The sequence below is a fragment of the Scyliorhinus canicula genome, chromosome 11 (assembly GCF_902713615.1).
Source record: "Scyliorhinus canicula chromosome 11, sScyCan1.1, whole genome shotgun sequence".
NCBI lineage: Eukaryota > Metazoa > Chordata > Chondrichthyes > Carcharhiniformes > Scyliorhinidae > Scyliorhinus > Scyliorhinus canicula.
Window position 1 is genome coordinate 122,745,240 of NC_052156.1, and position 14,710 is coordinate 122,759,949.

General features: G+C 45.6%; 1 protein-coding gene across 1 annotated transcript in view; it reads left to right on the top strand.

The window, feature by feature from the left end:
• The window catches only part of LOC119973789 (mucin-2-like), a 160,677-nt gene extending 152,100 nt beyond the window's left edge, over positions 1-8,577 (top strand). Inside the window, exons 96-99 of the mRNA XM_038812213.1 lie at positions 1,456-1,566; positions 4,021-4,072; positions 5,192-5,303; positions 7,451-8,577. Of these exons, the coding sequence (XP_038668141.1) occupies positions 1,456-1,566; positions 4,021-4,072; positions 5,192-5,303; positions 7,451-7,616 (441 nt within the window). The 3' untranslated portion in view covers positions 7,617-8,577. The remainder of the gene's footprint in view (positions 1-1,455; positions 1,567-4,020; positions 4,073-5,191; positions 5,304-7,450) is intronic.
• The last annotated feature ends 6,133 nt before the right edge of the window (positions 8,578-14,710 follow it).

The following is a 14,710-nucleotide window of genomic DNA, read 5'->3' on the forward strand; positions in this document are numbered from 1 at the left end:
CCCATGGTGGAATTCCTAGTTTGTGCTGAATTGTCTGATCTTAGCCCAAACAAAGAGAAAAAAACGGAATCAACTGGGATTATTGGCATTCATGATTACGATCCACTTGATTCATTCTGGGAAATGCACATGGTGGAAATCCATGGAAGGCAGGTTCTCACTTGGCTGCAGTGGTGATTGTTTTGCTGACATGCTGGCACAGCGGTTAGCACTGCTGCCTCACAGTGCTAGGGACCCGGGTTCGATTCCGACCTCGGGCGACTGTTTATGTGGAATTTGCAGATTCCTCTTGTGTCTGCGTGGGTTTCCTCCGGGTCCTCCTGTTTCCTCCCACAGTTCAAAGATGAGCAGGTTAGGTGGATTGGACATTGTTCCTAGGTGGGGTTACAGGGATAGGGTGAGGGATTGTGCCTGGGTGGCACGCTCTCTCGGAGGTTCGGTGTAGACTCGATGGGCTGAATAGCCTTCTTCTGCAATGTAGGGATTCAACGATTCTATGACACACACTGCACGGGTGACACAAAAAAAAAGGTTACTTCAGCAAAGACTCTGAAACCAGGACCAAAGGTGACCTTTTTTTAATGACCAGGAAACCACCGGTAGGAAGCAGAAAATATTTATTTAATGTAACATAAAGCCTGCCCACGGCAGTAACTATTTGCCCTTCACAGTCCCCTTGGGACAACCGGCATGCCGGTCCCTGCTCGGGCCAGTTTTGTGCACTACTTCTGTGCCCCAGCTGGGTGGGCCTCCGCCCACTGCCGAGGAAGCTCGTTCTCCACAAGACCCTTGGGGAGGCCAGTTACAGTTTTCCCATGGGTCTCATGTGGGTTATTATAAACCCATCCATGCCAGCTTGCTGCCAAAGCAATGGACCTTCAGCACCTGTAGCTACCTTTTTTAGGAACAAAATGCAAATTATTTTCAGAGAATCCTGGCATTTTATCAGCACGTGTTAAATCAAACATCAATATCACTATTTCATTTTTCAGAACACTTAAATCCTGGAATTCTTTTCTTCCTTTCAATCAATTTTGTTCAGGACACAGTCCTTCATGCTGGGCCTTTATTTTACAATCAGTGCCTATCCCCCAGTGCCTCCTTACGGGTATTCATTATAGATGTGTGAGCCTTGAGGCTGAGTGGTTGTAATGTGAGGAATTCTACATGGGGTATCCGATCCCTCATCACATCCACATGAGCTAATTCAGCAGGGGGTTACTGGATGGAAAACAGAAGCATGAGACTTTGGTGATTTTGGCCATGCAATGCAGGGCCATTGAGGAAAATTGTAATGTTCCACCACCTCTGTCAGCTCTGATTGGTTATCTTAAGGGACACTGGACTGCATGACTCAACTACCTACTGCCATAGCTCACTGAACCATTTGGAAGGGGTTCCTAACTTCTTTATTTTATTACTTATATATTAATATTTCTATACTTTCTTTTCCAGCAGGAAGAAATTTGGTTTCATCCCAATGATACATGCATCCACTACAGATGTACTGAAGGTGTGGTTATAGAGACGCAAATAACATGTTCATCGCGTCCAAACTGTACCGAGGTTCGTCCAGTCCTATACTTGGATTTTAGCACTTTCCCTTTGTTCCAGTGTGTTACGACACGGAAATATTCATTTATTTTCTGTAATTCTTATATAAATGATTAACTGATCAATGAGAGATATGCTGAGAAGAGCAGTAAAAAGAAAAACAATCCTGAATTAGTATGAAAATATTCGACCTATCATGAAGAGAACTTCTAAATTGCGCTCTTAGTTTTAAATTAGGATTGGGTGGCACAGTGACAAGTTATCCTTTCAAGATTTGAGTGGTGCGATCAGGCATCAAACTGTTCCTTCATCTTGGTAGCCAGGGTTTTAATTCAGCCCAGGCAGGTGCTGCCTCATTCTGTTTGCTGTAAGCATTTAAACAAAGTAAGGTTGGCCAATCTCAAGGCAATTGTTCGCAATACCAAACTGTCTTTTCAGAATGGAATAGAGAGATCTACGCCTGAATGTGCCATATTTGATGTGGGAGAGTCCTGAGCTGAGTCCAGCTGACTCTGATTTTAAAAAAAATCATTTTATGTGAGCATGACTGGCTGGGCCAGCATTTATTGTCCATCCCTAACTGCCCCCCATTTCAGAGATATTTTGAGAGTCAACCACATTGCTGTGGATCTGGAGTTACATTTAATAAGTAAAGTCGCCACAATCCCAGTGGGCTGCTTTTCCCCTTTGAGGGGGAGAGCTGACTGGTGGTGATTTAACTTGAGGATCACCACACATTAGGCGAGAGGCAAGGTTGGTAAGGAAGGGTCTTCATGAACAACCTCAGCTAATACGGAAATTAAACTCCCGCTGTTGGCCTCGTTCTGCATCATGAACCAGCTGCCCAGCCAACTGAGCTGTTACATGGAGTCACATGTTGACTGGAGCAGGTAAGACGTCCTTCCCTTAAGGTCATTAGTCATCCAGGTGCGTTTTAACTGCAATCTTCGATTTTAACTCAGGTCTCTGGATTATAAGTCCAGAGGCAATACAATCGTACCACCTCCCCACAAGTGAATGACAACCTGCTCGATCTACCAATTATTGAGATTCATGTAAACTGATTTCAGTCATCTCAATTCAAGTGGCATGTAACACAGTGGCTGGCACAGTTGCGTCACAGCTCCAGGGTCCCAGGTTCGATTCCCGGCTTGGGTCATTGTCTGTGTGGAGTTTGCACGTTCTCCCTGTGTCTGTGTGGGTTTCCTCCAGGTGCTACGGTTTCGTCCCACAGTCCAAAGATGTGCGGGTTAGGTGGATTGGCCATGCTAAATTGCCCATAGTGTCCAAAAAGGTTAGGAGGGGTTACTGGCTTACGGGGATAGGGTGGAGATGTGGGCTTTAGTAAAGTGCTCTTTCCAAGGGCCATGCAGACTCGATGGGCTGAATGGCCTCCTTCTGTACTGTAAATTCTATGATAATTCTGATCATATGGCTCCACAATATCAAACTAACCACAATGTTCCACATATCAGTACATCATTGCGGTAAAGTGTGATTCTGAAAATGGGTATATTGATTGAATTGGAAAAGCATTTCCACAGCATTTAACCCCCAAACTGAGCAGGGTCTCTTCAGTGCTGACACTGGCACAAGAAGTAACTATCTTGGTGTAAAATTGACCAAAGATGCAGGGTAGCATGGTGGTTAGCATAAATGCTTCACAGCTCCAGGGTCCCAGGTTCGATTCCTGGTTGGGTCACTGTCTGTGTGGAGTCTGCACGTCCTCCCCCTGTGTGCGTGGGTTTCCTCCGGGTGCTCCGGTTTCCTCCCACAGTCCAAAGATGTGCGGGTTAGGTGGATTGGCCATGCTAAATTGCCTGTAGTGTCCTAATAAAAGTAAGGTTAAGGGGGGGGGTTGTTGGGTTACGGGTATAGGGTGGATACGTGGGTTTGAGTAGGGTGATCATGGCTCGGCACAACATTGAGGGCAGAAGGGCCTGTTCTGTGCTGTACTGTTCTATGTCTATGTCTATATGTGATCAGCTGTGTTAAAGAAAGATAAAATTTTAATTAAATTCCAAAATGTTATCAGAATTTTTTGATAGTCACCAAACATGACAGGAATGACTGCAGAATTCAAATGAAAGAGACACAGATTTCAAATGTATTTACAACATGGAAATAGGCCATTTGGCCCAAACATGTCATGTCAGCATTTACCCTCCAAGCAGGCAAACAATTCTAGTCATGGTTACCCACCCTCTTCCTATTTCCCTTCGATATCCTAGTATTCACTAATGTACTTGAAACAAAGATTCCTGTATTTACCTTCTAAGCAAATATGTTTGAGGAAATGTGATTACTTGTTTCAGTGACTGGCTGGAAAATGGAACTAGAATTAATTAATAACCGTTATCTGCATTTACTACCTAATGTGTGCATCGCATTCAACACAGTATAACCTGCATAACAATTGATATATAAATTTCATATATGGCAATTCAATATTTTCTGTGTGTTTAGTCCGACAGAATTTGGGACAATCATCACTGCTGCTATTCCTGCCGTGTTCCAGGTAAGTGCTTCATTTTTGTGTTCAGCTATCTATTCTTCCCTTAACAGCTTTGTTTCTGTGGCTTTTCAGTTCAACATCTTTATTTGAATTCCCTAACTTACAAAGGTGACGATATTTCAAAAATACTTCATTTAGCTACAAACTGTTTTGGGGTGTACTGAGGTCATGAAAGGTGTTCTTAGACTGCAGCTTTCCTGCCCACTGACAGGTCAGTCGATGAAACCAGGATGAAGTAATTATGCCCCAGAACATTCAGTTGTCTGATCTGCAAAGCGTTGGAGAAACACAAAAATACTTTGACAATTCAATGCAGTTAAACAAAGCATTTTCACCTCCCGGCTCTTGAATTGAAATTTTCACACAGGTCTTGCACATCAGACCCATGTTGGATTATGCTTAAAGAGCTGATGTTGTGTTGGTCGCAGGGCCAGTAGCACTTATCACCAGGCAGAACTCCTGCCCCGTTGGCATTCTGACCTCTGCACAGACCCATGGGAAATTGAGGGATTCTTTTGAAGTAGCAATGCTTGGCTTCATAAGCAAGATTCCTATTCCAACCACAGTAGTATAAAAAATATATTTCATGTGGATATTGATCAACAGGTTCATTATTGTTCAATCCCGTACCAGCCTCCCCGGACAGGCGCCGGAATGTGGCGACTAGGGGCTTTTCACAGTAACTTCATTGAAGCCTGCTCGTGACAATGAGCGATTTTCATTTTTCAATCATTTCCTTATAAATGGAAGGTTTGCCTTATTTTGTGATAGCAACGAAAAACCTTATGAAGCTTTCAACTACCTATGTCTCTTGGGCTGGATTCTCCCATCCCCCAGCCACCTGTTTCACGCCGGCACACCACTTGTCAATGGGATTTCCTATTGAAGTCACCCCATACCGTCGGGATACCCGTGGGTCAGGGTGCGCTGCCGGCTGTAGAAGTGAATCGCAACAGCCGGAGTATTCTGGCCCTTCTGTCAATAGCTTCAACGTTTTATCTTTACAAGGACAAAAGCCTGTTGCCGCCTTCATCTCTTACATCCATTTATTTGATCAGTTTTTCATAATGGATCTAAAAGTATTTTGGACATATTCTGATTGATTTCTCCCAATTTCCACAGTGAGCGATTGTAAGAAGAAAACCAAACAGCTTGAGATCAATGTGACTGGTTGTTCAGCAAGAGTTAGGCATTCTGTGGACTACTGCGAAGGAATTTGTAAATCATTTTCCATGTAAGTAATATGATTGCATATTTTTGTTGTATTTTAAGCAGAGTAGACAATCAAACAAAACAAGCTTGAAACATGCATAGAGTCAATCAGTGCTATCGTAGCGAGTGGTCAATCAATGGGCCTGTACACTTCTAACACATGAAAAGTTTATTGGGAGTGTCACAGTGGTTAGCACTACTGCATCACAGCTCCAGGGAGCCGTGTTCAATTCCAGCCTCGGTTGGGACTGTCTGTGTGGAGTTTGCAATTTTTTTGCCGTGTCTGCGTGGGTTTCCTCCGGGTGCTCCAGTTTCCTCCCACAGTCCAGAGGTGTCCAGGTTAGGTGGAATGGTCATTCTAAATTACCCCTTCGTGTCCAAAAGGTTAGTTGGGGTTACTGTACTGCGAGGATAGGGTGGAGACGTTGCTGAAGTAGGGTCTCTTTCCAAGGGCCGTGCAGACCCGATGGGCCGAATGGCCTTCTTCTGCACTCTCGGGATTCTATATTAATAGAAATGGCATGGGAGGGTGGATAGAAAAAATGAACCAGTGAATTGAATGACTATTGGATAATGTTACCGATTATCTCAGTCAAGATATGAAAGGAAAGAGGCCTTTCATGCTTGTTACACGTTTCTGAGTCATTCTGGGTTATTCCCTTGTTAATACTGTTTGTCCACATTCCACACACGGGCACAATGTCAGAGACTACAAACCTGGGGCGGGATTCTACAATCCCCCCCCCCCGGCCTGGTCGGGGAATCGCCGAGGGCCGGCGTCAATCCCGCCCCCGCCGCGTCCCAAATTCTCCGGCACCGGAAATTCAGCGGGGGCGGGAATCACTCCGCGCCGGTCGGCGGCCCCCGCCCCCCCCCCCCCCCCCCCCCGGCGATTCTCCGGCCTGCGATGGGCCAAAGTCCGGCCGTTGTCAAGCCTCTCCCGCCGGCGTGGATCAAACCACCTACCTTACCGGCGGAAGCAGGCGGAGCGGGTGGGCTCCGGGGTCCTGGGGGAGGCGCGGGGTGATCTGGCTCTGGGGGGTGCCCCCACGGTGGCCTGGCCCGCGATCAAGGCCCACCGATCGGCCGGCGGGCCTGTGCCATGGGGGCACTCTTTTCCTTCCGCCTTCACCATAGTCTTCACCATGGCGGAGGCGGAAGTGACCCCCTCCCCTGCACATGCGCATAGATGACGTCAGCAGCTGCCGACGCTCCGGCCCATGCGCGGACATCCGCCGGCCGGCCAAGTCCCTTTGGCCCCGGCTGGCGTGGCGCAAAGGCCGTCCACAGCAGTCGGTGGAGCGCCAACCACTCCGGCGTGGGCCTAGCCACTCAGTGTTAGGGCTTGGCCCCTAAAGGTGCGGAGACTTCCGCACCTTTGGGGCGGCCAAAGCCAGAGTGGTTCACGCCACTCCATCACCCCAGGGCCTCCCGCCCTGCCGGGTAGGGGAGAATCCCAGCCCTCATTTCATTACTTGATTAAATTTCTTCTAAACATTGGTTTATCCTTCTCCACCTTTTCCTATTAGCCCGATCGATAAAGGAACATTTCATGTCTCTTTATGAATGACCGCGCATTAATCCATGTTAAAATTTGTCATTTTTTAGTCCATTTTCATAATTGGTCCAAGGGTCTCTGAAGAGACCCACGGATGGAATTTAGTTTGCAAAATCAGAAAATGTGTTGCTCTTCTCTACAGCTGCCATTGGGAATTTCCTTCCTCCAATCCCTTGTTTTTCAAGGGAGTTGGGAGCAGCTGGGTCCAGGAAAATGGTCGAACTTGGATATTGCTTTCCAAGGACCAAGGAAGGATGGGCAGTACCTCTGATAACTGCGGCAGAAAGCATACTGGAGGCTTTTATGGGAGTTTTTGAGTATAGTAGTGGTCATCCAGTGATAGTAAAGACCGATCAAATTTAATATATAGGTATAAGACCAACTTTACGCATGGTTGAGATCGTCTCATTTTTTTATTCAGGAGAATGTTCACTGTTACATTTAAAGGTATTGCTATTTAGTTGCAATTGCTTTCGTGTATTTCATGTATTTGTGATGTATTTCACAATGGGAAACTGCCTTGATACCATGATGATAGCTTTGGGTGTAAAATGGCTACTTGAACATGTTAACTTGACTGAAGTCTTCACTATAATCTGGTTATTTTTCAGGTTTAATCCCGATTTAAATGCCATGCAAGGCAACTGTCAATGCTGCATGGAACATGAAACTGAGAGAAAAGTTGCAAGTCTGTCTTGCAGGAATGGAACAATTCAATCATACTCCTATATTTCTGTGAAGTCATGTAGATGCAAAATTTGTAATAGTTATGAATAAAGTTGCACTCACAGAGCTTGTCAATCGAATTTTACAGCATGAATTGATCTGAAATCTAAAAGTAAATTTGGAATTTCAAGCTATTTCCTTTTCTTTGCAACCTCTATTTGATTTAATTTTATTTGGTGGTAATGTGTTGTGAAGTACCATTTACCTCTAATTTGTTTCCGAAGCTGCTTAAAGGGGTCAGGGAGGGGTCGAGATAGGGGAGGTAACAGAGGACTGGAGAAATGAACGTGGTTCCATTGTTTGTAAAGGAATCAAAAGAAATGCCAAACAATTATAGGCTAGTTAGTCTTACTTTGGTGGTGGGTACATTAGTAGAATCAGTCCTGAGAGATAGGATTAACTGTCACAGAGAAAGGCATGGACTAGTCAGGAATGGTCAGCATGGATTTGTTAAAGGAAGGTCTTGCCTCATAGATTTGATTGAATTCTTTGGTGAAGTGACAAGAAAGGTTGATGAAGATGGTTCAATGGATGTTGTGTACATGGATTTTAGCAAGGCATTTAACAAGGTCCCACATGGCAGATTGGTCAAAGAAGTAAAAGCCCATAGGATTCATGGCAATGTGGCAAACAGGTTAAAATGCTGCCTTTTCACAGGAAACAAAGGGGAATGATCAATGGATGCCCTTGCGAATGGAAAGTTTCAAGTGGTGTTCCACAGGGTTCAGTGTTGGGGCCCTTACTGTTTGTGCTGTGTATTTAACGATTTGGACGTGAACTTGGGAGGCACGATTGGGAAATTTGCAGATGACATAAAGATTTGCCAAGTAGCAGATAGTATAGAGGATAGTAATAATCTCCAAAACGATATAGATGGGTTGGTGGAGTGGGCTGTAACTTTTCTACGGTTCTATTTCAGTTTGTCTGTGGCATTGTAGTCATTTTGTAACATGTTTTCTGTATGTTGCAAGCTATTCACTTTTAAAATCAATAAAGTATTTATGAATCTATATAATTTGTCCTTATTTGTCATATTTTCCCATTATATTGAATTCATATTTACGTAAAAGAAGTATGTAATTTGATTGCAACTTAACACATTTGCTCTCCGCTCTTAACTATTGTGCCAGTTCTCCAACTTAATGCTGTAATCAAGCTTGCAGATGTTCCCTGTTATCTGACTGGGAAGATGGTTCAAGTCTGTGATCAAATCCTCCCAGTCTGTGCTTCTTATCACACTTTTGTTGACCTATCCTGTGAAGGTTTGTGATTGTTAGTTCGGTTCCAGAGTACTACACCCATCATGCTGAGAGAGAGCTCGAATAACGGCTCTTGTCTACTGTTAAAGTTGTTAATGCTCACCTTAGTTTCAATTTTATCAATTGTTTTTTAAATTTATAATACCCAATTATTTCTTTTCTAATTAAAGGGCAATTTAGTGTGACCAATCCACCCAACCTCTTTGCGATATAGGGGTGAAACTCACGCAGACACGGGGAGAATGTGCAAACTCCACACAGACAGTGACCTGGTCCTCAGCGCCTTAGGCAGCAGCGCTAACCACCGTGCCGCCCGTATTTGTATCAATCTTAATATCAAAGTATTTGAATTGCCCCCACTTCAGTCCCTCCTTTTGGACCCTTAGTCAGGTAATACCTGGCCCGTGTGGGCCATTCCCAAGATCCTCTGCCCACCAAAACCTCTGGGGATCCTGCTTGAGTTCTGTGGGCTTCAGGACTGCTGCTCTATTATGCCCTTATGGCTCTGCCTCAATCCTGTTGACCTAAGCTAGACCTGGGACCACCATTGCATTAAATTGCAAAATTGTCACAAATATTTTTACTTTATTAGAGGAAAGTGCTGGCAGTGATGGACACCAAGCCATATCCTTTGTTGGCCAATATAACCATCTGTACTGCTTGGGATACTATGTGGGCGCGATTCTCCGCAAATGCGGAGAGTCGTGAAGGCTGCCGTGAAACCGGCCGTGTTTCACGGCAGCCTCCGCGCCCCCTCCCAGGACCCGATTCTGCTCCCCGGTCGGTGCTAGCAGCGGGCCCCCGTGAACTCCGGCATCGTGGGCTTAACGAATTTCGCTAAGCCCGCGCGCCAAAGTTAGCGACAGCTGACGCATATGATGACGTCAGCCGTGCATGCGCGGATTGGACGACTCCAACCCGCGCATGCGCGGATGACGTCATCACGCATATGCGTGAAACCCACGCATGCACGGGCCGTTATGCCCCTCAGCCGCCCCGCGGACTGATCCAGCGGGGCGGCGGAGTAACAAAGAGTGCGCGGGGTAAGTACCCGCTGCCCGCAATCGATGGGCACCGATCGCGGGCCCATGGCACCCTTGGCACGGCCGTGGTGAGGCCGTGCCAATCGATGCCATAGTTTCCCAGAACGGCACTTTGCGGCCGTTTTCACGAACTGTGAGAGCAGGTGTGTTGCAGTTCGTGAAAACAGCCGTAAAGGCCTTGGAAATCGGCCCATCGGCCAGGGGAGAATCGCTGCTCGCCGTAAAAAACGACGAGCAGCGATTCGTGTCGGGGGGCGGGCGTGGGGGGGGGGGGGGAGAATAGCGGGAGGGCGTCGGACCAGCGTCGCCATAAAAATTTGCGCCGCCCGCTATTCTCCGACCCGTCGTGAGTGCGGAGAATCGCGCCCTGTATGTCTCTGAAAACAGGAAAAACAGAGACCTACTATGAAGACTACAAAAGACCCAGTGGCTCCTGCCATCCTACCTACCTCCCATCAGTTTTACTGCATTCTGTCTCGGTTACCACCTAAGTCCTCCAATCCCTGAGCCTGTCCCGTGGCCATATTCACCTGTACCCTTCCCCTCGTGATTGCTTAACGGTTTTGTTCCGAAAACCTCCTCGTAATCGCCAGGACCCTTTCCACTGCTACCTGAGATCTTTCACCTGGGTGTCAGCAATATTTAACACACTGCCCAACATGGACTGAACACATAGCCAATGAGGGTCTTGTCTGCAAGATCGGCATAAAGGAGTTGGTGATCTGTAAGCAGAGGTGTGGTTTCTATCACACTCTAATCCTGCGGAATTATATACTATCCGTCTGAAAGCGTCATTCTGTAGAGGAAGGCTTGAACTGCCTTGAAGATCCCTACAAGTGGGGTAACCAACATTGTAATGGCAGAATCGGTACTGATGGATTTCCGGGTATTGCAGGAACAGATGATATAATGGTGTGATTCAATACAATACCCAGGATCCTGCCTGGCACAGTCCCTAATTCCCCTTTACTCCCTGGAATTTGAATGTATATCCACCCTGATATGTGCTGTTATTATGTTCCTGTGGTACACTCACAAATGTTATTGTGTCTCCCATACCTCCTGTCACAAGATGTGTAGGTACTAATTCCTGCTGTTCTTCCTTCAAATTGATAAGGTCCAATTTCTCCATAGCTCGATATGTGTCAAGGTGCAGTGCCAAGTCTCAGTGAGGGTGGGATCCAGATCGCGACATCACGCGAGGTTCCATCGAGTCTCGCAAGACGTTTCGAGCGCCGCAAATCTCGCCGGGCCTCTCGAGAGTTTCAGCCGCCTTGCTCCAACACCAAGTCGAGCAAGATGAGTCCGTTGAATTGCGCCCTTAATCTATCATGTCAAAGAATCATAGAATTTACAGTGCAGAAGGAGGCCATTCGGCCCATTGAGTCTGCACCGGCTCTTGGAAAGAGCACCCTACTTAAGCCCACACCTCAACCCTATCCCCGTGACCCCAGCTAATCTTTTTTTTTGGACACTAGGGCAATTTAGCATAGCCAATCCACCTAACCTGCACATCTTTGGACTGTGGGAGGAAACCGGAGCACCTGGAGGAAACCCATGCAGACACAGGGAGAACGTGCAGACTGTACACAGACAGTCACCCAAGCCAGGAATCGAACCTGGGGACCCTGGAGTTGTGAAGCAATTGTGCTACCGCGCTGTCCCAAGCCGAAATATCACATGCTCCCCCCAGACCGTGGGTCAATCATATGTCAGTAAAATAGAGGTAGTTTTAAGTGATCTATATTTGTACTGTAAAAGATTAGAAGTAAGGTATAGGTTTAAGTGGGTTTAATTTAGTGGTTTGGTGTAAAAGGAGTAAAACTTCAAGTAGATTCATGAGACAAAGGTGTTTGTATGTGCAGGGGTTTGGTCAGTTCAAATTTTTCTTCTGTGTTTAGTGAGGGTTGCGATATGAAAAGTATACAAACATTAAAGCCACCACACAGCTATAGTAATCTATGTACAACACTTAATGAATTCCGCCTTAACTGTTCCAATTCCAAAACGAAATCCCATAAACCAAAATCCCTTTTCAAAGGCATGGCCCAGTACACTGAATTCTCACTTGAATAAGACTGGCTTTCCCTGAGATTCAGGCCCTGTCTCACCAGCAGGTTTAAACCCTTCCGGAAAGCAAACTATATTGTTTAACTTACCAAAACAGGTAGCTACAATCAATGTGTTTTTTTCCTGGAACAGATATTTACAATGAAAATAGAGAGAGACAGGTCACAACACTTATTTTTTCTGTCTGTAGTCCACAGCAGTCAAAACTGAAAGCAAAAGTAGAACCTTCACACAGCCGCAGCCACATCACTGAAGCCATGTGAGAAGACAAAAGCCTTTCTTATAGGACACTCCCATTACAAAAGGAATTCTAGTTAAGGAAATAGAGAAATGAAGATAGGTTTCCTGGAAGCTCAAAGTAAAGGAACAGATAAAACTGAAATGAGAACAGGGTATTATTCAGTAAAGTCACAGATAAAACTGAAAATAAGTTGGCTCATGAGAGGCCAGGAAGATATCTGAAGCATTTATTTTATTAATTTGCGAGGTGTGTGCATCGCTGGTTAGGCCAGAATTTATTGCTCATCTCTAGTTGCCCTTCAGAAGATGGTGGTGAGTTGCCTTCTTGAACCACAGCAGTCCTTGTGGTGTAGTTACACCAACTGTGCTATTAGGGAGGGAGTTCCAGGATGTTGCCCCAGCAACAGTGAAGGAATGCCGATATATTCCCAATATAACTTAGAGGGGAACCTCCAGATGGTGGGGTTCCCAGGTATCTGCTGCTCTTGTCCTTCTAGATGATGGTGGTTTAGAAGTTGCTGTCTGAGGAACCTTAGTGAGTTACTGCAGCACCTCTTGTAGATGGTACATATGGCTGCCACTGTGTCGGTAGTGGAGGGTTTGATTGTTTTTCAAAGGGGGAGCAATCAAGTGGAATGTTTTGTCCTGGATGGTGTCGAGCTTCTTGAGTGTTGTTAGAGCTGCACTCATCCAGGTAAGTGGTAAGTATTCCATTGCACTTCTGACTTGTGCCTTGCAGATGATGGACAGGCTTTGGTTGGTCAGGAGGTGAGTTACTTGCCGTAGGATTCTTAGCCTTTGACCTGCCCTGGTAGCCGTACCAGCCTCCCCGGACAGGCGCCGGAATGTGGCGACTAGGGGATTTTCACAGTAACTTAATTGAAGCCTACTCGTGACAATAAGCGATTTTCATTTTTCATTAATATGGCTAGTCCAGTTCAGTTTCTGATCAATGGTAACCCCCGGGGTGTTGATTTTGGGATATGCAGCGATGGTAATGCCATTGAATGTCAAGGGGCGGTGGTTAGATCCTCTCTTGTAGGATATGATCATTACCTGGCACTTGTGTGACACGAATGTAACTTGTCACGTGTCAGCCCAAGCCCGGATATTGTCCAGGCCTTGCTGCATTTGGACATGGACTGCTTCATTATCTGAAGAGTCATGAATGGTGCTGAACATTATGCAGTCATCTGCAAACATCCCCAATTCTGACCTTATGATGGAAGGGAGGTCATTGATGAAGCAGCTGAAGATGGTTGGGCCGAGGACACTACCCTGAGTAACTCCTGCAGTGATGCCCTGCAGCTGAGCTGATTGACCTCCAACCACCACAACCATCTTCCTTTGTGCCAGGTATGATTCCAACCAGCGGAGAGTTTTCCTCTTGATTTCCATTGACTCCAGTTCAGATAGGGCTCCTTGATGCCATACACGTCAACTGTTGCCTTTATATCACCTCACTTCATCTCATACATTCAGCTCTTTTGTCCATGTTTGAACCAAGGCTGTAATGAGGTCAGGAGCTGAGTGACCCTGGCGGACCCCAAACTGAACATCCGTGAGCAGGTTATTGCTGAGCAAGTACGAAGGATTGTAAGATTTTATTACAATTTATGAATCATCATTTGAAGTAATTGAAGAAATCGCTGGCTAGACCTTGCAGTTTGTGCAAAAGGAAGCCTGAAAGAGGTGGAAAACCTGAGGCTGGATGTATTATCAAAATATTGGAGCAGAAACTTTGTTGGAAGGGATACTTTGAAAACCTGGAACTGGATTCTTAATAAAAAGGTTGATGGAAAGCATTGTTCAACAGAAGATTTTAAAGGGTGACTTTTTGGGAATGGAGTTTGGAAACACTTATGTGACAATCACCTGGGGGGTTTGCGAGAAGAAATTAATGGAAGATCGGTTGAGTGACATCTGCCATTTGGCTTCAGAGTGGGGTGTTTTCTGTGAAAATTGTATGCACTTGTGAACCTAAGGTGGGAGTAAAGGAGTATTGTATTATGATTGAGGTTATTATGTTTAATAAATGTATTTTTCTTGTTGTTAAAAACTAATTAGCAATCCTATGACTCTGTTCCTCTATGTTTTCTGGAAAAAGGTGAAGTTCGGATCTTTTTTTAAATTTAATTTTGTTCCCAAATTAGCGGCAATTTAGCTTGGCCAATTAACCTACCTTGCACATCTTTGAATTGTGAGGGTTGTGGTAGTCGGTATTAGGGGTATTACGATACCCAGGTTGATGCTGTAAGACCATTGGTGTGGGAGGTACCTGAGACAGCAAGTTAAATGATGAAGCCTGCCTGCTGGTTCCACCCAGTAAGGCGGAGTATAAGAGCCTGTGTCTCCCTGGCAGCTGCATTCTGTACCTGCGCTGCTGAGGGAAACATCTAGTCCAATAAAGCCTTCAATTATCATCCAATCTCGCTTCTCGAGTCATTGAACGAGCATCAATTTATTGGACTAGATTTTAAAGAACGGAGCTCCGAATCAAGCCGGAGTGTGTGCAACTCAGCCCCCATGCGGC